This window comes from Prionailurus bengalensis, chromosome A1 (assembly GCF_016509475.1).
Source record: "Prionailurus bengalensis isolate Pbe53 chromosome A1, Fcat_Pben_1.1_paternal_pri, whole genome shotgun sequence".
Lineage (NCBI taxonomy): Eukaryota > Metazoa > Chordata > Mammalia > Carnivora > Felidae > Prionailurus > Prionailurus bengalensis.
In genome coordinates this window covers 234,784,206-234,806,308 of record NC_057343.1, presented here as the reverse complement: position 1 = coordinate 234,806,308, position 22,103 = coordinate 234,784,206, and the positions used below count along the sequence as shown (strand labels likewise).

General features: G+C 47.6%; 2 protein-coding genes across 4 annotated transcripts in view; one reads left to right on the top strand and one right to left on the bottom strand.

Annotated features, from left to right (window-relative positions):
• Positions 1–2,961: 2,961 nt before the first annotated feature.
• FASTKD3 (FAST kinase domains 3) lies at positions 2,962–12,978 on the bottom strand. 2 transcript variants are annotated; one of them, XM_043601254.1, is made up of 7 exons: positions 12,871–12,978; positions 10,489–11,959; positions 9,303–9,388; positions 6,620–6,794; positions 5,378–5,447; positions 4,297–4,411; positions 2,962–3,253 (listed from the first exon to the last, which is right to left on the bottom strand). In XM_043601254.1, exons 2-7 carry the CDS (start codon positions 11,924–11,926, stop codon positions 3,155–3,157), a joined length of 1,983 nt encoding a protein of 660 aa, XP_043457189.1. In that variant the 5' UTR covers positions 11,927–11,959; positions 12,871–12,978; the 3' UTR covers positions 2,962–3,154. The 2 variants fall into 2 exon arrangements, 1 of the variants encoding a protein (XP_043457189.1); XR_006300487.1 differs by lacking the exon at positions 2,962–3,253 and having other exon boundaries at positions 4,360–4,411; positions 5,378–5,567.
• A 13-nt stretch (positions 12,979–12,991) lies between these two features.
• Positions 12,992–22,103, top strand: part of MTRR (5-methyltetrahydrofolate-homocysteine methyltransferase reductase) — a 32,929-nt gene continuing 23,817 nt past the window's right edge. The window contains exons 1-4 of one of the 2 annotated variants that reach the window (XM_043601243.1): positions 12,992–13,120; positions 14,869–15,033; positions 16,982–17,135; positions 19,117–19,234. In XM_043601243.1, the coding sequence (XP_043457178.1) occupies positions 14,905–15,033; positions 16,982–17,135; positions 19,117–19,234 (401 nt within the window). In that variant the 5' untranslated portion in view covers positions 12,992–13,120; positions 14,869–14,904. The remainder of the gene's footprint in view (positions 13,121–14,868; positions 15,034–16,981; positions 17,136–19,116; positions 19,235–22,103) is intronic. The other variant, XM_043601234.1, reaches the window with a different exon arrangement.

Genomic DNA, 22,103 nt, shown 5'->3' with positions numbered 1-22,103 from the left:
GAGAATCCCAAGCAGGCTCTGCACTGCCAGCAAAGAGCCCGATGTGGGGCTCAAGCTCATGAACCATGAGATCATGACCTGAGCTGAAGTCAAGAGTCCGAAGTTTAACTGAGGCACCCAGGGGCCCCGGAATTAAAATTTGCTTTAAAACCAAGTGTCAGTCAGTCCGGCCTCCTCTGGTGAGACTGCTGGGTGCTTTGTGGCCCTGCCATGCCTGGAATGTTCTCCGCTGCACAGACCCACCTCCCTGTCGCCTAGCCTTCAGCTCACAGAACCTCTCACTCCCCAGGCAGGCCTGGGCTGTTCTCCATTCTGAGTCTGCACATCAGGGGGCCAGCGGGCTCCGCACTGTAATCATCTGGTCACTAATTTGCCTCAATCCCCCCACCCCTCAGGCCTGGGCCCTGTTCCGCTTCCCTAGGCAGCCGCCTTCAGGGTGCCCCGCGCCGGGGGGAGCACTTTAATAAATGTCTGGTGAACCCACAAAGGGCAGGGAGAGACAAATGAGACTAGGAGGGAACTGTAGGCACAGGGGAAGGGGGATCTGATTCTGGTTGGAGGAAGGATGGTCACGATGGGGGAGGAGTTAGACCCACAGCAGAGGTGGAGGAAACAAATTCTAGGCGGTACTTTTTGTCCATAGCGTTTAGAGCAGACCGTCCCCACGTGTTTGTGTGGCTGTTCGTGACCCTCTTCTCCCACCACATCTCAGGCTGTTTCACGCCCAAGGATGAGTCACGGGGAGAGGCGAGCAGGGCAGCGGGACTGGCCTGGAGGCCGGGGAGGGAGCCGCAAGGTCGAGTGGGCACAGGACCGGGCAGCCTCCAGGCACCTGTCCCTGCCCCGGCTTTGCCGCTGTGGTTTTCCTTCTCCGCACTCAGAGGCACACACTCCACCGGCTGCAGACTGTGGGCTGACTCTGCTCTGGGCACTTTTCCAAGTGGCTTCTGTATTTTAACTAATTCTCATTTCGACCTGTTGTGGGTTGAATCCTGAAGCCGATCCCAAGGCCTGTGAATATGGCCTTATTTGGAAACAGGGTCTTCCCAGAGTCAGTCAAGACAAGATGAGGTCGTTAGGGTGGGCCCCAATCTCATATGGCTTGAGTCCTTGGAAAAAGGGGAATTTGGGCACAGAAATGCATACACAGGGAGACGACCATGTATAGACACACACACACACACACACGCACGCGCACAAGGACCACAGCCATGTGAACACGGAGACAGACTGGACTGACCTTGCCGCACACCAGGGAAGCCCAAGCCTCCAGAAGCCCGAAGAAGCAAGGACAGACCCTCCCCTGGGGCCCGCCCAAGGGGCGCAGCCCTGCCGGCACAGTGATTGCGGACTCCAGGGCCCCAGAGCCGTGACAAAATAAACTTGTGTTGTGTGGCACTTAGTTGTGGCCGCCCTAGGAAGCTTTTCAGAAGCGCTTCGTTACTGATGAGGATTCGGGTGGAACGGAGGCCCAAGGCCGTGAGGCAGCAAGAGGAAAAGCTGGAACTCAAACCCGGGCTGCATTCTTTGCGGCCGTGCTCTTACTGCTTCTCAAGACCAGACTCGAATCTTCACCCGTCGCTTGTGATGCCTGACGAGGGTGGGACGCTCAAGCTGAGCTGGCCCGTAACCTAGAGTGGGAACACACCCGACTCAGAAGGCCAGGGACCCACAGGAGTGTGGGCTGCAGTGCTCAGCACGGGTGCGCGGGCTGAGCACGGGATAGCAGCGGCTCCCTGTCCGAGCTCTCTCTGCTCCACCAGCCGGACTCCATGTCCTCTTTTCCCCCAAACTTTAACCTGACCCCAGTGGGACGGGACGGGACAGGAGGAGGACGCATCTGCACTCAATGGGAGACAACACGATTGATTCCGGATTCAAAATTCAGAAGCTTCTCCCTCCAATCAAATGCCCCTCCCGAAACCCTGCCTAAAGAAGTGACCTTTGGGGCACCTGGGTGGCTCGGTCGGTTAAGGGTCAGACTTCGGCTCAGGTCATGATCTCGCGTTTCATGTGTTCAAGCCCCGCGTCAGGCTCTGTGCTGACAGCTCGGAGCCTGGAGCCTGCTTCGGATTCTATGTCTCCCCCTCTCTCTGCCCCACCCCTGCTTGTTCTCTCTCTCTGTCTCTCAAAAAATGAATAAACGTTAAAAAAAATTTTTTTTAAAGAAATGACCTTTTATGTCTTTATCCCTTAAAAAGAACCAAATGGCTCCCATTCCAATGGAAACCATTTTCTTCATAACTACAGGGTTATTTCTGCATAATTCTGTAATTACATATGTTATATCCATAATCCTCTTTTTCATTATTCCTTCTCTTACCACGAGACTGCCTCTAACAAAGGAACAGGAGACAAACTTTTCGTCCTTATATTTGTTACAAGTGTTAACAAACATCTTGAAAGAAAATATTTTCAGTTAGCGGCTATTGCAAAACAAAGATTTAAAAATAAGCACACCTGGGATGCCTGAGTCAGTTGAGCGTCAGTGTCTTGATTTTGGCTCAGGTCATGATCCCAGGGTCACGGGATAGAGCCCGGAGTCGGACTTCATGCTGAGTGTGGAGCCTGCCTGGGATTCTCTCTCCCACTGCCCCTTACCCCTTCCTGCACGCACACACATATGCCCCCTCTAAAATACAAAACAAAAATAATACTCATTACATTTCTTTTTTTTTTTTAATTTTTTTTTTTTAACATTTATTTATTTTTGAGACAGAGAGAGACAGAGCATGAACGGGGGAGGGGCAGAGAGAGAGAGGGAGACACCGAATCCGAAGCAAGCTCCAGGCTCTGAGCCATCAGCCCAGAGCCCGACGCGGGGCTCGAACCCACGGACCGTGAGATCGTGACTTGAGCTGAAGTCGGACGCTTAACCGACTGCGCCACCCAGGCGCCCCTCATTACATTTCTTTATTGTACTTGATCAATTGCTTTGTGTATAAAAGTATAACACTAGTATTAAATAAAAATAAAAATAAAAATTTATTTTAAATTTACCACTGGTAAGCGTATACACGGTATAAGGAAAACCACAGACCCTTTTCGGATCACGGCCAACTCACAACCTCCATCCGTTTACATCCTTCTTTGTACCGAGTCCCAAGAAAACACAAGTTGGTTCACCGAGTCCTGAGGCCAGTATTCCTTCTTGTTACCAACGAACGCCCACGTTGTGAGGAAATAGTTTTCTCTGCAAATATTCCACCAATTCAACTCTTGATTTTAGCATCTCAATCTCATAATAGGGGATCTGTAAAGGGAGGGAAGTAGAATACATCACACAAGCCGTCATGTTCTGAAGTCACCCTGGTGTTTCGGTCCCTTGAACCCCCCGCCACGGCTCCTGGAGGGCAGAGCTCAGGGCTGCTCGGCGGGTCTCCCCAGTGCTTGCGAGGGTGCCCGGCACCCAGTGCGACTCAGCAAACGAGCCGCAGAACATGCAGAGAGAACGGGCGTCTCGCGTGGAGAGAGGCTCACATTTCGGGTCAGGGCGGAAGGGGAGCCCGAGCCAGAATTTGGATGCGCAGAGTGTTGAGACCAGTCCTCTGAGGGAAGCAGCGGGGCCAAAGGGAGAGAGGCAAGAGAGCGGAGGGGGGCAGGGGTGCGAAAGAGACCGCTGAGCACGGGCCGACCGTGGGGGGTCTTGGATGCCCAGATGCAGATGGGTTTCCACTTCATCTTGTAAGCAGTAAAGGAACAGTAAAGGTTTCTCAACACACACAGGCATGTCAGTTTCAGGAGCGTTAATCTGGGGATGTAGGTAAACTATGGAGTGGAAAAAAGTAAGCAGACGGGACAGCAGAGAGCAGACCAGCAGACCGGGAACACACAGTCCGGGAAGCTCCATGAACATTCGCTGCTGACACCGCACAGACCGCCTCGCTAAGAGATCGACAAGACAAACACAAATAAGGGCTGAAGCTTAAAAGTACGATGATGATCCTGGTTTTAACGGGGTCATCTCGGCTATTTCTATTCATTCAATCAGAGGGACATTAAAGCAAAACAGGTGCTCTAATAATTCAGTAATCCTAGAAGCAGAGGTTAGTATAGCTTAGAAAGGGTATACGGATACCGCACTTGAGAAAACTGTGGGTCTGAATATTCTGTATTTCAAAATATAAATACAGGGATTTTTTTTTTTTTTAACTGGGAAAATAATGCTTAAAGTTGGCCTTTAAACTAGATGTAAGATGCGTGGTCCACTGGGCTGGCAGACCATGTAGCCCTCTGGAGAAAACACATCTAAATTAGAAGTTGCTTTGCGGGAGAAGAAAACAGGTGAATTCCTACCTGAACAACCTGATAACCAAGCAGGCGCAGGTGTCTCTGTTTAATAGCTTCCTTTCCCAGTAAGTGTCTGCTATTCAGAGAAAATCTTTTTGGATCATCAATGCATAGTGCTAACCTGAAAAAGCGGACGGAGAAACTTAGTTCTTAAAACAATCCAAAATATTTATACATTTTTCGTGGAAAGAGTTTATTTGGGATTCGGCTATTCCTGTGTGTCAATGTTATTTTCAAATAAATCATGAGTGTGCCATTCTTTAATCTGCTGAGAAAGCAATCTTATTAATATTAATGTTTCTGTTACAAGGAATTTCCAAAATTGGGATGCTGTTCAGTAGTGTCTTTACTTCTAGAAACATGTCTATTTTCCCACCATGTTTTTAATGCTTTATTTATTTATTTGGGGGGGGGGGGCGGGACAGAGAGAGAGGGAGAGAGAGAGACAGTCCCAAGTAGGCTCTGCACTGACAGCAAAGAGCTCAGTGTGGGGCTTGAACCCAGGAAGTGTGAGATCATGACCTGAGCCAAAATCAAGAGTCGGATGCTTAACCCACTGAGCCACTCCTGTTTTCCCACCTTCTTAAGAAAATACCGGGGCGCCTGGGTGGCGCAGTCGGTTAAGCGTCCGACTTCAGCCAGGTCACGATCTCGCGGTCTGTGAGTTCCAGCCCCGCGTCAGGCTCAGAACCTGGAGCCTGTTTCCGATTCTGTGTCTCCTTCTCTCTCTGCGCCTCCCACGTTCATGCTCTGTCTCTCTCTGTCCCAAAAATAAATAAACGTTGAAAAAAAAAATTAAAAAAAAAAAAAAGAAAATACCATCGAGGGGCGCCTGGGTGGCTCAGTCGGCTGAGTGTCCGACTTTGGCTCAGTTCATGATACGCGGTGGGTCTGAGCCCGCGTCGGGCTCTGTGCTGACCGCTCAGAGCCTGGAGCCTGCTTCCGATTCTGTGTCTCCCTCTCTCTCTGCCCCTCCCCTGCTCAACCTGTCTCTCTGTCAAAAATAATGAACATCAAAAAAAAACCCACCATCGATTATTAATCCCGACAAGTTTTGTAACATAAAAACCGCATCAGCTTTCTTTACCTTTTATGCACATCTTCGTCAATCGTAAATGGCAATACTAATCCTTCTTCGTCTAATTTAATTTCCACATCTGGTGAGAGAAGAAAGGAAACATTCTCCGTGTGATACCCTCACAAACACTACGTTCCTTTCCTCCTCCTCCTTCTGTTCTGAATTCTCCCACACTGCAATTTACCAGCTGCGCTGGAGGCTGCAAAGAAATGACCACACCAGACCACAGTGAGAATTTTAACGTAACCAGCTCTACCATCAACCAAGTCAGCCTTAATTTCAGAAGGCTCAGCCACTAAATCAAGGTGTCGGGTGTGATAAGAACTGCACGTACTTCCTCTCTCTCCTTGAGGTGAGTATTGGGACCCCTTCACCCCAGACAGGAAGCAAAGCCAGACTGTGGCCTATACAAGTCGCCACTTTCATCACGGAGTCTCCCAGAGTCTCCAGGGTGGGCAAAGCCTCCTGCACCCCACTCTGTGGTCGCTGGGCACGGCAGACCCCCACTTCCTCCCCTCTGATGTCCTGCTATTCTCTTTGTGAAAAGAGCCCCTAAAGGAGGAGGGAAGTGAGCTACGACGTCCTGAAGCCTATAAAACACTACCTCCTCGGAGCTGATTTTCTTGGAGTCGTTCATTTAAAACACTGTTAAGGGCAGAAGGACGTGAACTCTCCCGTCAGCCCCACCCAACAGAACTTTCCGCCATGATCATATGTTTGTGCCTTGGCTGTTCCAGCATGCCTGCCACCAGCCACCTGTGGTTCTGAGCCCTTGACATGTGGCCAGGGCAACCAAGGAGCTGAACTTTGGATGGTTTTTAAACTTTAACTACGTAAATTTAAGAAGTCACAGGTTCTCCTGGCTAGGGCGTCGGACAGCACTGACCTACAGTGGCACAGCAATTATACTGGCTAATGATTACCCAGCACTTGCTATGCTCCGGGTATCACTCACTTAGTGCTTAAGCAAGTCTGGGTCACTATTCTTCGTACTGTCACTTTACAGAAACGGAGCAAGCGGAAAAAGACTACTCTGCCCAAAGACATTCTCCTACCACGTGGCTAACAGGTGGGACTCCCCCCACGCATCTGGACTCCACGGCCCTACTGCTCACCCACGGTTCCAATTTGCCTTCGGGGAAGGGCCAACTCCGTTTTATATTTCCTGACCTTCCAGTGGCTGCGAAGTCCTGCATATTCCCAAAGAGGACAACAAGCCGAGCCTGGTAAAGGAGACTCCCAAGTACTTACCTATTGTATAACAATAGGGCGTTAACACTTTTGAAGCAAAATACATTCTTGCGCCCAGAAGGTCAATCAGTCCAATCCTCACAGATTTGTAAAGCTGAAAATCCATAGGCGTCTCCAGAGAACAGCACGGAGTAAGAAATGACCTCACTTGATATTTAGGAAGAAGTTTCCGACCCTGAAAATTGTATGTTTAAACATGAGAAAGGAAGATATGATCCAAAACCAGAAAATAAAACAAGGTTACCTGCGAATAAGTCTGATCAATATTACTCTATAAGCAGGATACTTTTCCAGATTAAGGACAAATACCTTCCTCAAAATGACAACAGAAAAATATTCTTGCGATAGCTCAAATCCAATAGTTCGATAGATCTTTTAAATGTGTGGATTTTTTTTTTTTAACATTTATTTATTTTTGAGAGACAGAGACAGAGCATGAAGGAGGAGGGGCAGAGAGAGAGGGAGACACAGAATCCAAAGCAGGCTCCAGGCTCCGAACTGTCAGAACAGAGCCCGATGCGGGGCTCGAACTCATGAACCATGAGATCATGACCTTAGCCGAAGTTGGACGCTTAACCAACTGAGCCACCCAGGCGCTCCTAAATGTGTTTTAAAAGTAGTCCGTGGTCATAGAAAGAAAGAAAGGAAGGAAGAGAGGGAGGGAGGAAGGGAGGAAACAACAGTGCTCTTGCAGCTCAAGAAATATCTCTTTGGAACTCTTAGAATTGCTTTAAGGGCCTTAAGGACACTCATGTTTTTAACAGAGGACAATGTGATAAGGGTGACATTTCAATTTACCAGGAGAAGGAGAGCTACGTAATAAATGGTACAGCCGGTAATCCATCCAGAAAATAACCAAGTGAAAGTTCTAGCATGTGTTGAGGACTGCCATAAATTCCAGGTGAGTTAAAGTGCCATAAATACAGTAAGGGAAAGGAGCATTTTTAAAAATTTAGTAAAATATGTGTATTACCTTAGGAATGGTAAAATATTCTAGAGAGAGGAAACCCAGAAACCATAAAAGATGGATACATTTGGCTATAGACAACTTGAAAATTTCTGTAGACCAAATAGAGATCATAAACAATATTAAGCTACAAGCCCCCCTCCCCCAAATGAAGAACAAAAACTAGGACCAAGTATGTGCGACATACATAGGCGCTAATATCTCTATCTCACAATGTGTTCTAGGACAAAAAAAAAAAAAAAAACAGAAAGAAAAAAGACAACCAATAGGAATCTGAGTCAGGAGATAATGAGGTAATTCACAGCAAATCGACCAATAAGCATTGTGAAAATAGGCTCAGCTCAAGATGCAATTTAAACATGTGACACGGTACTTTTCCACGGAGTCAAATGACAATGATTCAAGGGACTAACCACGCTCGGCAACAGAAACGATAGGTAAAGGGACATCTCCAACTATCAGGGGAAACACATCTGCCAGTAGTCCAGAATCTAGTCCGCAGTCTAGTCTCTAGATTGAAAAACAAAAAGAATGCACTTAATCTTCATGCATTGCCCTCGAGGAACGTCCATGGTAGACTGGGCATATTAGAGCCAACTGTCCTCGGAAGAGCCCCGTTCCAAGGAAAGAGAGAAACAGGAGTGTTCATGTATTTGTGCACCTTTGTACATAAAACTGCTAACACCACTCCTTCAGGGATGGAAGGAAGCTGAGGTAAGTAGCATTTACTTTTCTGTGCCTTACTACTGTTAAAGCTGTTTTGTTTTTTTAAGTAGGGTCCACGCCCAACATGGGGCTTGAACTCACAACCCTGAGATCAAGAGTCCTATGCTCTACTGACTGAGCCAGCCAGGAGTCCCTGTTGAAGCTGTTTTAAAGAAGAAAATAGGAGTGCCTTTCTATTCTTCCTTCTTAATCTGAAATGAGCTTTTTTGTTGTTGTTGTTTTTTAATGTTTAGTTTGAGAGAGAGAGAGCCTGTGCTCATGAGCAGTAGTGGGGTGGAGAGAGAGAATCCCAAGCAGGTTTCACGCTGTCAGCGCAGAGCCCGATAATGTGGGGCTCGAACTCACAAACTGGGAGATCATGACCTGAACCAAAATCAAGAGTCGGATGCTCAACCGACTGAGCCACCCAGGCGCCCTGAAAATGAGCTAGTCTTAAATGTGATTCAGTCAAGGGAGGGATGAGCAAGTCTGGAGAGGCCATGTGTGATCTTAACCAAGGTGCTGGATTAAGTTACAAGAACAAATCTCTGGGGTACTAGACAGGAAGCACCAACTCCACCTATCAGGTGAGAGTGAGACTTCTGGCTTGGCGTAGAAATGTACTTGACACAGTTTAGGATTTGCTCAGGCCTAACCGAACGAGGGATTCCCATTTACTATCTAACAGCTGTGGGGAGTGCAAGCCCTTCAAGGCCCTCAGAGCGCATCCAGGACGCTCTGACTCATGTGCCGGCAGCACCCCACAGACCCTTCCAAGAAACCTTACGCAACTGGAAATGGGTACTTCCAACACAAGAGAACAGGTACTGGGCCAATTTATCAAAGGGAAGGCTACCTAGTGGGAAAGTAAGTTGGAGTGAATGAAAGCTCTGCTTTCTGATGAGGTTACTGAGACAGATCAAAAGAGGAAAAACTTAAAAGATGGGGAGGGAGACACAAAAGAAAGCCGCCCCCACAGGGAAATAAGGTTAAGAGGACCCCTGCTTTTACCTTATAGAAAGGGCATTCTAGCACTGAGGTTAGGAACAGTTGGGTCAGCTGTGCGAGGCTCAGTCTGTCCACGGACGATTCTTCCCCTGAAACAAGAAGCATTCCAGTTGTAGGTAAGTTTGAATTTGGTTTGTGAAGGAACATCACAAATGGACGATGTACACTAATCACTCTGGAAGTAATGTACTATTAAATGGCACTTGGGAGGGGCGTCTGGGTGGCTCAGTCCGTTGAGCGTCCGACGTCGGGTCGGCTCGGGTCATGATCTCGCGGTCTGTGGGTTCGAGTCTGCATCGGGCTCTGTGCTGACGGCTCGGAGCCTGGAGCCTGCTTCGGATTCTGTGCCTCCCTCTCTCTCTGCCCCTGGCCGACTCATGCTCTGTCTCTCTCTGTCTCAGGAATAAACATTAAACAATTTTTTTTTAAATAAATAAAATAAATGGCACTCGGGGAAGAACTTGTCAGAGTTAACCATGCCTTCTGGCTTGCCATCAAATGCCATCTCATTTAAACTTTTTTGTTTTAAGTTTTATTTGAGAAAAAGAGAGAGAGCATGAGAAGGGGAGGGGCAGAGAGGGGGAGACACAGAATCCAAAGCAGGCTCTAGGCTCTGAGCTGTCAGCACAGAGCCCGATGCGGGGTTCGAACTCACAAACCGTGAGATCATGACCTCAGCCGAAGTTAACAGTCGGATGCTCAACTGAATGAGCTCCCCAGGTACCCCAATGCTATCTCATTTGAACTTCTGAGGAATTCAAGCTATAATGAAAAGTCAACAGATATGTTAAAATTAGTGAGAATTTCCTTTAGCAGTGGAGACAGACATCTGACGTTATTTGGGTGGCCTTGAAGATGACCCACACCCTTTCTGAACAGGGGAGTCTACAGTTGCTGTTGTGGCTTCTGACATATTGGCATGACTATCACCGATGCCACACCATGTCCCCGCGAGACTCAGTTCAGCAGTCTGTGCACCCGGAATGGTTTTCTCTGTGCAGTGCTCCATCATTCTTTAACTCCGTATTTACACTGGCATCTGAAACTTCACATGTCTTCTTTAGGTTATTATGGAAGAGAAATCAAAGGCACCGCACGGCTCAGGCTAAGAGGTAGATGTGCGACTTGAACACATCACGCACGCATTCAAGGGTTAATTTTTCCACTCTCGAAGTTATAACCAACTCACCTTGCAGCTGCTGAAGAAAATAAGGGCTGAATATTTTTGCCATAAAGTTGACCGGATGGCATTCGATGAGTGAACACGAATGGAGAATTTTCAATAACGTTTTGGGTGGAAAATAGTCGAAACGAGTGAGTAACAGGTTTTCTAGCTTTCTGAATAAAGCAGAGGCGTTCGGTGGCAAATAATTGAGTTTTCCAAATGGTTCAATTAACTCGGAAACCTGACGAGGTGAAAATTTCTCTGACTGGCCAACAAAAGTTTCCGCCACCGCATCGAAGATGGGTTTTGAAAGAATCTGTTTCCTACCGCAGTACTCCATGACTGTGCTGATGACCTCAGGATCCAAAGTGAGACACAGTGAGGCCACATGTCGCTCCAGGGCTGTTGTAAAAAATCGGTCATTGTGCCCAAAGTATATGAAAGCCTCCAGGACTTTTCTGAGCTCTTCATGAGTAAAATGAGGGATATGCCTCACAGCGTATTTTCCCAATTTTATAACCAGAGGAAGTGCTTGAGTTTGATCAAGAGCCACTAGGGCAGTGAGCATTTGACTCATCAGCGTGGGACTCAAGTTGGAAACGACCGACAGGGAAAAGCTGTTTATCTTGTTTAGAAACGCTTGGTGTCGGTCCACTTTTTCAGCACATGCCTGCAGTATTCTATAAAGGGCCACAATATCCTCAGGGGCAAATGTTTCCAATTTTTCCCCTTGCAGTTGATATATAATCAGTTCTAGTGTCTCACCGCCTGGACCCTGCAGTCTAATCAGACTTTCCCCAAGGATACAGAGACTGCGGACTTCCAGGCCACCTCTGTTGACACGATGGCGGCTTTCTGCCACCAGGTTTGGTAACAGGTTACTCTGAGGGCCCACGTACAACAGACTCAGAGCTTGCAAAGCAGTCACCAAAGCAGCGTCCGACAGACTCGGGGATTCCTGCTCAAACCGAACGCATAAAGCCTGAAAGACACCGTTCTCTAGTATTCCTTTTGGCAGCCTGTGACTGCCATCTTTTTTTTCTACTTCACAGATCCGTTGCAAGGCTCCTGCTGCCAGGCTGTCAGGCAAAGGTTGCAGCGTGCCTATAAAATGTAACACGTCTTCTGAGGAATCCAAGTCGTTGAGTCTCCTGTAAAACATCTGTTCATCCAGGCTTTCAGGATTTTGTTCAGGCCCAGCCCAATCATGTGCTTGAGAGAACACTGGCTCACCAAGTGGATGCAGGGCGTCGCCGTTTTCCGAGTGGAACTTTTTACAACAGGCATGATGGAACCTGACCCTGCAAGGCTCGGGTTGTAGTGAAGGGAACCACGGACACAGATGCCCCTTGACCGTCTTGCGAACATGGTTTACGGGGTGATTTTTCAGAGCGGCCAGCGCTCCATGTATCCGAAAATCGGATAAATGGTAAAGGTTCCTCCGCAAGGTAATCAAAGCCATGCCATCAGATTCTCAACTCCTCTTGACTTCTAACTAAAGAAAATAAAGAAAACACGGTCAAACATACTGAGAATGTGACTCGCTCAACAACACGAATGCTTCTGAAACTGAGGATGAGTACTCATAAGAAACGACACACAAAAGTTTCCCACTGAAACACAAGCACCCCGAGATCAGTCGCAGCATCCCACAGCTTAGAAACGTGGCTGGCACCCAACGATGATAATCGCTATGGTTTCTATGCACTGTTGTGCCCCCTAGAGCTTAGCCCTCAGCTCAGTGAATGAAGTACTTCTGGTGTCATTTTATAGTCGAGGAAACTGATGCCCTCGGTTTTCTGTCCAGCTTCCAAGCTGGACACAGTAAGCGGCGGTGCTGGGATTCCCCTCGGGCAGTCCAGATCCGAAACACGCCTCCTACATGTTACGTGTTGAGTCGACGGAAGGCACTGCGTTTGGTTAAACTGACTCAAAAGGAGCAACGGGTTAAAATGGCCAAAATTCGTATAGGTCCACGCAAAGCAAAGGTCAAAACCACGTTTAAGAAGCCCTGAGGCGTTGGTTTCTGCTCGGAGTAAAGACCTGGCCAGTGGTAAGGAAGAAAAGGATCTAGCTTGGCAAAGAGGGAAAATGTAGGATTTAAAAGAAGATAAAGGAGGAGGGCGTGTAAAGGAAGAAGGTGGGCGGTCCGTCCAGATCTAAACACCCCGTGTGAGATTTGGGAACAGGAGTGCGCGCGCCAGAGGGGACGGGGCGCCCCGGGGACCCGGTCCTCCTTGGCATGAAAGGAACCCACGCGCCGGGCGCCCCAAACCCGACGTCTAGGGACCTTCGATAAAGCACCGGGAGGGAGGCGGCGGCGGCTGGAGAGCAGCGGAGGGGCCCGGGCAGTACCGACAGCTCAGCTATGCCGCGGGCCCATGCACGCCGGGCCGGGACACCTACCACGCTGGGACATCTACTGCGCTCACACCGCGGGAGGTCGTGCAGCGGCGAGGACCCTGGAGCCTCGTGGGCCTCCGTACGCGCCTTCCCAAGCGCCGGGCAGCGGGCGCATGCGCGGGGAGGGAGGCCACGCCCCGCGTCCGGAGCGCTGTGACTGGCACAGTTCCTTCCCGAGCTCATTGGTCCCCGGCGCTGACAAGAGTGCGCAGGCGCCCGCTCTCCCCGTGGGTCTCCGGCCGGTCACCCTTAGGTGAGCGCCTGGCGGTGGCTGTTTCCGAAGTGAGCAACCCGTCCTGCTCGAGCCTGGGGGACGCGCCCCAGGGTGGGCAAGGGCAGCGGCTTCTGCGCCCCCACGTCCCTCCCCCGGCCGGGCTGGGCGCTCGCGGGTGGGTCAGGAGCTCGGCCCCGCAGGGCAGAGAGCGGAAGGCGGGCTGCCCGGAGGCCGGTGCTCGGGGGACTGCGGCCGCCTTCCGGGAGCCGGCCCCACGTGGCGGCGTCGACCCACGGCGTGGGTCCCTCCCGTGGGCGTCTCTGTTCTCTAGGCTGGGGGCGAGGGGACTCGAGAATGTTTGGAGCACAGCCCCGGGCGGCAGGCGGGGTCTGGCTCCCTTGCTCCTGCTGCGCCTGTGGTTGCCGGGGATCCGCCTCTGAGAAACGCGGGGCCGCGGCACCTGCTTTATAAGTGTTGGTGGACCGGAGAGGTTCATCCTCTGCAGCGCCTGGGGCTGTGCCCGGCGCCTAGGAAGTGCTCGAGGGCCCAAGCTATAGTGATAAGCGGTGACAATTTCCATCTCTCTCGCTGCATTCCCACAATTCTCACCGAGTCCAAATGTGTATTATCCTTACAGTACTTATGCGTTCATTCGTTCAATGTATCGAGCACCTGCTCTGTACCAGGCTATGTTCCCTATGGACATTCCATGATTCTAAACAGCCCATGATTCTAGACATGTTATCTAACCCAATTCTTTTCATGTCTTTCGTGGCTTAACTTATCCTTGGATGTAACTGGTCAGAGGAGCATAAACCTGCTGATGGTTCATTCTGGAAGAGCCAAGATTTGATTTGGTGACATCTGTCCCCACAAGTTAACAATTCCCCAGTTTTAGATACTGGATGAGCCTGTGAGTGTTCCTTATTGTACTCTTGGTTTCCTTTTCCAGGAAAACATACAAACTAGCTTGAGTGGATTGGAAATATTTTCTCTTTGTACCTATGTAAGTGTATCTACCTGTGCACCCACATGTTTGATATTGAATTAAACCATAAAGCAGAGTATGTAGATTAACTTCAGTACTTTGATCAGTTTATTCGGCATTAGGATCATGTAGGAACAGAATCCTCAACTTTCATTGGAATTTTATTTTTAATTTTTTTTTTTAACATTTGTTTATTTTTGAGAGAGCACGGCAGAGACAGAGAGGGAGACAGAATCTGAAACGGGGGCTCCAGGCTCCGAGCCATCAGCACAGAGCCCAACCTTGGGCACGGTGAGATCGTGACCTGAGCTGAAGTCAGATACTTAACCGACTGAGCCACCTAGGCGACCCTTTACATTTTTTTAAAATAAAAATATCTAAGACTTAGTGAACACTGCCGTGTCTCAGCTGTTGTTCACGTCTTTGCAGCTAGCACGTCTTTGTCAGGTGGGTACAATTGTCCCCATTGTAAGGGTGAGGGAGCTGAGGCACAGATCAGTTGAAAAGCTTGCCTGAAGTTCTCTCGTTTTGAATGATGGACCCTGGATTCAAGCCCAAGTAGCCTGACCCCAGAAACTGATTTCCGAGCCTTGAACTTAAAGCTTTACTCGTGGTTAAATGAATTCTCTCTTTTTAAGACTCACTGAGTTAATGCTAACAGATCTAGAGAAGTCTCTTTCGTATGTGTGGATATTGGTGGAGACTTAAAAAAGATTGTGAGGGAGAATTAATGCCTGTGGTGTACTACTTAATTAAAAAGAAAATCCCCTTTTTTTGTTTTTCTTTTTTTTTTTTTTAGTGTAATTGTTACAGGTGAAGCATATGCCTCAAAGTGATGAGGAGGTTTTTGCTGCTCTATGCTACGCAGCAGGGACAAGCAAAAGCCATAGCAGAGGAGATCTGTGAAAAAGCATTTGTGCATGGATTTTCTGCAGATCTTCACTGTATCAGTGAGTCAGATAAGGTAAGTGGTTACTCATGTGGTTTTTATCCTGTGTTTTGTGCCTGCAGTATTTTGGTTGGGAGGGAATGTTAAACAGCAAAGCAAGGTGCTGAATGCCAACATAATCCTTTTCTCCCCCACCACATTCAGAAATTTATTTTATCAACTGTGTTGTAAGATTTCTGCCATTTTTTTTAAGCATATAAGTGTATGTTTGAATTAGACTAAACTGTCCCCCAAATCGAAGCAAGTAACTATTAACCGTAAGCAGAAGTCGTAATGCTTGCCTTGGTTTTCTTGGTTCTTGGGGTGGCTTTGCCAACAAATGAGACGTGTTTGCGTGCACGTGTGTGCTTTCCAACTCACAAATCCCATGTCTCAAAATAAAGACTTGGCATTCATGTCAGAGTTCCTGCAAATGAAGGGCCATGGAATTTTTTTCAAGTTTATTTATTTTTGGGAAAGAGCAAGTCATGGGCTCATGCACAAAGCCAGTGGCGGTGGGGAGGTGTGTGGAGCGGGGGAGGGCAGAGAGAGAGAGACACACACACAGAATCTGAAGCAGCTCCAGGCTTCGAGCTGTCAGCGCAGAGCCTCTGCGGGACTCGAACTCACTAACAGCGAGATCGTGACCTGAGCTGAAGTTGGATGCTCAACCGACTGAGCCGCCCAGGCGCCCCAAGGACCATGTAATTGTTCTGTGGAATAAAATTTAAAGCCGAAGTGGAAGGATCTAGAGAAGATTTGGCTTCTTTAGGTCAAGGACTGCTTATTTTTACGTTCAGTGTCTGCAGAAGTTCATACTTTAGGTTATGTGAGATCATAACACACGTATATTCTTCTCTCAGTTTGTGGGATTGAGTCCTGCAGTTTTACTGTTTTATACAGTCCGGTTCATAGCAACTAACAGCTTTTTATACCAGCACAAGATGATGTACCAGCCACTCATGAGTCAAATTTAGTTTAGTATTTTAAAAGTTACCCTGCCGGTACACTCAAGTTCATAAGCTCCTCTGTCCTTTCCCACATCTCTGGTTCAGAAGACTAGACTGTCGGCAGCACACTTGAATTATAAACTTTGCTCATAGGAGAGCCACCTGGTTCCTTCATGTGTGAGGGCCAAGGTGAGCCAGCAGGGAGCATCCTGGAGGACACCGCCAATCAGCAGGTTCTGTAATCCTGTGGTTACTTCAGAGTTGGCGTAGCGGATGCCACATGATAGAATAGGAACAAAAACAGAGTTGTCCGCACCGTGTAACTGGCCCGGATTTGGCCCCTAGGGTCGCCTCACCACCCAAATCAGCGGCTACTTGAAAATTCGGTGAGTGTTTTAGTGCCTTGTTAGTCACGTGTGCGGTCCCAGCTGATTGACTTCTCCAGCTGTTCCCGATCCAAGTTCAAACAGATAGCTTTCTACTTCCTAGGTCGAGGTCATCCTTTTCAAGGTGGAGTTACTTTAACAGACTGTAGAAGTTTAATACACAATTTGCGCCGCGTCCTGTAAGCATTGAATCACCTGGAAAAACGTTAGCTCAGATCCTTGTGTCCGCCTGAGAAATAAGTGAATTCCTCAGAGGCAGCTTGGATCCGCATGCTCAGTAGAGCTCTGGAGTCATGATAGAGATGGTGAAGTGCTCTTCTTGGAATATTTAAATTTAGGTGAGAATTAGGATGAAGAAACCTGATCTGTAAGACACGGAAACGCGGACGATCTCAGCTTACCACTGACGCTATCCCCAGCCCCCCCCCGGAGCCCTGAGGGAGTGAGGGCTTAGCCAGGCTCCCTGGTGTCTGAGGAGTGGGATGTGCACCTTCCCAGAGTGACCATGCTCCACACCCTCTCTGCCGTTAAACAACGTGCAGTACAGGTGACTGGTTCAGGATAGAGACTAAGCCGGTTGCGTGGCCAACGCGTTAAGTCGAAACTGCATACGGCTGTAGATCCCTGACGTGCCTGCTTGTCTTCTAGTACGATCTGAAAACCGAAACGGCGCCTCTCGTCGTCGTCGTTTCTACGACGGGCACGGGAGACCCACCCGACACCGCTCGCAAGTTCGTCAAGAAAATCCAGGACAAGGCGCTGCCAGTGGATTTCTTTGCTCACCTGCGGTATGGATTACTGGGTACGGACTGTATTTTGGTTCTGACTCTCCTCAGTTATTACAGGTTTGATTTCTGGTATCTGAATGTATCCTTCAAAACCGTGGTGTGTAGCTGTAGAGGTCTTGTTTTTGTTATTTATAGAAATGTGTAAAACACGTAAGTGTAAATACCGTGCTGTGTTCTGCAAATGAGTCCCCTGGCTTCACCCCACAGCAGCACCTCTCTGGGGCCAGGGGACATTTTCTGACTATCAGCGGCTAGTCTCCATCCCAAACTTGGTTAAAAATAAAAGGAATCCCTGAAGGAGCAACTTTAAATGCTGTTTTATTGTTTTTTGTGTGTTTTTTTGCTTTTTTTTTAAAACAGGCTCCCAGGTCGATCTGATTTCCCTAGGAGTCACTCCCCTAGTATGATTTCTAATCTCGGCCACATATTAGGACCAGCCAGGGGAGTTTTCCTTGAAATCTGTTACCCAGGCGCATCTCCAGTGACTCTAACTTAATTGCTTGGAGGTGGGGCCCTGGCATCAGTGGTTTTTAAAAGCTCCCAGGTGATTCTAATATGTATCCCAGGTTGGGAAACAGTGGCATCTAAGTTTCTGTGAAGTACAGGCTAAAAAGCTAAGATAAAGGATCAGAAAGACCAGCTCAGCAAGATAGGACACCAGAGAGAGAATTCAGAGCCCATATTCCTGGCTTGTGATCTGTATTGTTCTTTGAATGCTCTTTGAGAATTATTTTGGGGAGGGTGTCTGGTAAGGATGGATTATGCTAAGTGACTGATCAGAAATTTGAGGTTATGACGCTGACTAGGTTCTGTCTTAACAGAACTTATTCGAATAAGAGGGTGGTTTAGAGTACTTACATGTTTTTATTCAAGTTTTCCTGATTTCTTTTCAAGAATGAACATGTGTTGCTTTAAAAAAATTCCTTAAAAAAAAGTATAGACTGAAGCCCATCCCAACCTTTCCGGTCATTCTTAGTCCGTTTATGCCCCCCTCCCTCCAAAAGCTCCCCATGTTCTTGTTGGGAAGGTACATGGAGATGATTAAGTGAGAAATTGACCATTTTAATTTAAAATTTTTAACCAAGTATGAAAATGTTAGTCCATTTTCTTACCAGGAGACACAGAAGCAGTTCCTAATTCACCTCACACAGAAACATGGCAAGTGATTATATATTACCTGTCTCTGCTCTAGATTAGGGGTCAGTAAAATCAGTAAAGGACCAGCTGCTAAATATTTTGGGCTTTGTGGACCATGTGTTCTTTATAACAACTACTTCCCTCTGCTGTTGTGGCTTGATAGCTGCCATGAACACTACGTGCACAGATGGACTTGGCTGTGTTCCAGCACTTTATGTGAAGAAAGACAGCGAACGGTATTTATTTGGCCCACAGGCTGCAGTTTGCAGACCTCTCACTAGATCAGAAAAGTCTGCAAAGACAGATGTTATGGTTTTTTTTTTAACGTATCTAATTCTCGTTTTAAGGTTTCCTTCCACATTAAAATTTTTTTTTTAATGTTTATTTTTGAGAGAGACAGAGAGCAGGGGAGGGACAGAGAGGGAGGGAGACACAGAATCCAAAGTAGGCTCCAGGCTCTGAGCTGTCAACATGGAGCCTGACCCTGGGCTCGAACCCATGAATCATGAGATCGTGACTAGAGCCAAAGTCGGACACTCAACCGGCTGAGCCACCCAGGCGCCCCTAAGGTTTCCACATTTTTACAGATTCGCGTAAACAAACGTGAACATATTTTTGTTAACGGTGGCCAAGAAGTACTTGTTTGTGTTTCGATGCATCTGATACTTTAACATGGTAAGATAGAAGACGATCGTTTGCATGCTTAGTATTACTCAAGGAAAACCTCAGAAAACGTGAAGCTATACGTTATGTATTCGTTAATCAGCATGTAGAATGTTGTTTTAGATACTCTATGTATCTGTTCTATGTACCTTCTTTAAATCTTACGGTGCACTAACAACCCATTTGGGCTCCTAGGGCTGGGCGATTCAGAATACACATACTTCTGTAATGGCGGGAAAATCATCGATAAGCGACTTCAGGAACTCGGTGCCCAGCATTTCTACGCCACTGGACACGCAGATGACTGCGTGGGGTAAGGACAGGCTGTGCGGTTTCCACTCAGCCCCTGCTGGTACTTGATGAAAGTCTGTGAGGTTCTAAAATGTGATGACTTTTGATTTAGCACTGAAGCTTTTATTTTGAAAGTGGTATTTTCATTTCCTTAGCTTTTTTAGCTCTAGGGCCAGAGATCAGCCGGAGCTTGATGTACGTATTCTGTTGACTTTAAGTGCCTCACCCATCTCAGTAGCTGCTACCGGAAGAAATTTGAAAAACCGCCCCAGTACCGTTATCTTTATCTTGAAGCGTGTAGGTCTTTGTGAAAGTCCACATTTTCTTTAGGAACTTCGATAGCACGTGCGCTTGCTTCTCTGCCACGCGCACAGGGGTGACTGCGTGCAGGTCCTCACGTGGAGGGCGCCCGGCAGGCCACGCGTCACCAGCAGAGAACACAGACCAGAGGCCTTCCCGGCACTCTGGGTGCCTAGGCTCTCTCCCTCGCCATCTTAATGGCCATTTGCCACCATGCCGGCCAGAAATAGAATTCCTGCTTCCATTAGATTATTCTCGTTTTTACAGTTCAGTATTTCACTGCATGTGCGGCCTCTCAAATCCTCTTCATGTGTCTGTTCAAAGGTCTTCTAGATGTCGTGCTCCGCCTTAGTTTATCACTTAGCCTTTGGCCGTTTTAGCCAGATTACAGCATACCCGCTTGCTTTTTCCTACTCGGGGCGTGTATTAAATTCATACTCACTTGATTTTTCTGTATGAATAATGACAGAGTCAGCAAATGTCTTGCTTTTCTGCATAGCGCCACCTCACACGAGTGTGGGTCCACGTAACCCACCCTTCGGGTCCGCTCCCTCCATCATTTCCTGCAGCTGCGATGCTGTGGACGCTTCCAGATCTCAGCACACACGTTCTTAGTTGTGACAGAGCTCGACCGTGTTGCCTTGTGTCTTCACCTTTTAGTTTTGTTCCTTTATATTGATTTTTTTTTTTTTTTTGGTGGGTTTTTTGTCAGAATCCTGTTACCTCCCATTGTTTGTCTCATAAGAGCCGTTTACTTGCTAACTTCTTCTAGAACCCATTGGGCCTTTCCCTGAGCCCATATTTTACGTCTTGTCAGGGGCATTGTTTCCCTGTGCATTTACTGGATGGAGTGTTAAAATTCTTGGGGCGCCTGGGTGGCTTGGTCGGTTGAGCGTCCGACTTCGGCTCAGGTCATGATCTCACGGTCCATGAGTTCGAGCCCTGCGTCGGGCTCCGTGCTGACCACTCAGAGCCTGGAGCCTGTTTCAGATTCTGTGTCTCCCTCTCTCTCTGCCCCTCCCCCGTTCATGCTCTGTCTCTCTCTGTCTCAAAAATAAATAAACGTTAAAAAAAAAAATTAAAATTCTTAAGTGTATTAACCTGCATCTCTGAAAGTTTAAAAACCTAACCACCTTACTTGAACGTACCCTCGTCTAAAATTGTTTTCAAGAAGATATCCTGGATTAGTGTACCCGGCACCACATCGATGGGTTCAGGATGCAGCGTGGGGTCCAAATCCCTGCGTCCAGATCCGGAACTATCCACCGCCTCTAGTGACCGTGAAACTTTGGTCGCGTTACTTCCCCCTCTCGTGCTACCATCTCTCCCTGTGTGAACTAGAGAATAATAGTGTGTGTTGTGGAGAGTTTTGGGAAGGACTGGATGAACTGACACAGGCTGTCCTCTTAGAAGAATGTCTGCCACGTAGTCAGTACTCCACGGACATTAGCTCTCCCGCGACAGTGTCATCGTCGCGATATCTCTGAGCCTTGAGAATGGCGTGTTCGATGGAGCGGCCGTCGTGGAACTCAGAGTTTTGGGTACTTGCTTTGCCAAAGGCTCGGAGGGGTGGATGTGGAGCGTGGAACCAAATTTTGAGCTGTGAGCACCTAGTGAATCTAATGAGCTTATAGCCAGAGTCCTGTGAAGACAGAGGCCTGGAATGTGCCTTCTCCTGTCATTTAACTTTATGAATTAGAATTTAATTGATGTGTCCTTTGAGTTGTGACTAAAAATGAGAAGGAGGTTATTTCCAAGGTTCCGATCCACAAGTTTCTCAGTTCAGGAAATATAGGAGATGTTACTGTGGGCCTACCCTACTTTGTTTATTGGCAAATACACTACCACATTTTAAGACCTACCTATGATTCATTCAACTTTCCTAAAGGATTACTAGTTTTTTCTTTTATGTTCAGACTTGCTGCAGATTTTATCAAAAATATCCAGAACCGGTTGAAGATTTGAACTATTTATACTTAGTCAAAATAGCATTAATCTGGAGTGATTTCGTGGTGATATTCTAATCTCTAGGGGGAAAAAAAGGTCAGTAAATTAGGTGAAAAAGTGAAGTTGCATTTGAGCTATGTAATTGTCATGTCATATTAGAGTGCACTTGGATTTGGGGGGAGTTCTGTTAGCCTCGGAATTTAGCATGCCTGTTTATTTTTTTATTTTTTTATTTTTTATTTTTTTAATTTTTTTTTTTCAACGTTTATTTATTTTTGGGACAGAGAGAGACAGAGCATGAAGGGGGGAGGGGCAGAGAGAGAGGGAGACACAGAATCGGAAACAGGCTCCAGGCTCCGAGCCATCAGCCCAGAGCCCGACGCGGGGCTCGAACTCCCGGACCGCGAGATCGTGACCTGGCTGAAGTCGGACGCTTAACCGACTGCGCCACCCAGGCGCCCCTAGCATGCCTGTTTAAAATCACAGCTGCTTAAAATAAAGATCGCCAACTATATTTTAGAAAGTTAAGAGCAATCCCATTCCTCTTATCTATTACTAAAATGGCTTCATTTCCGTTCTGACATTGTTTGTGGCTGAAGTGCCGACAAACACAAAATAGTGTTTTTAACTCGATCTCAAGTGTA

Bases quoted from the DNA above. Each gene is read 5' to 3' on its own strand.
- FASTKD3 (XM_043601254.1), bottom strand. From the start codon at position 11,926: ATGGCTTTGATTACCTTGCGGAGGAACCTTTACCATTTATCCGATTTT. The intron at 9,389-10,488 runs GTGAGTTGGTTA...TTCTTGTTTCAG, and splicing joins TTTTCTTCAGCAGCTGCAAG to GGGAAGAATCGTCCGTGGAC. The intron at 5,448-6,619 runs GTAAGTACTTGG...TTCTCTCACCAG, and splicing joins GCCCTATTGTTATACAATAG to ATGTGGAAATTAAATTAGAC.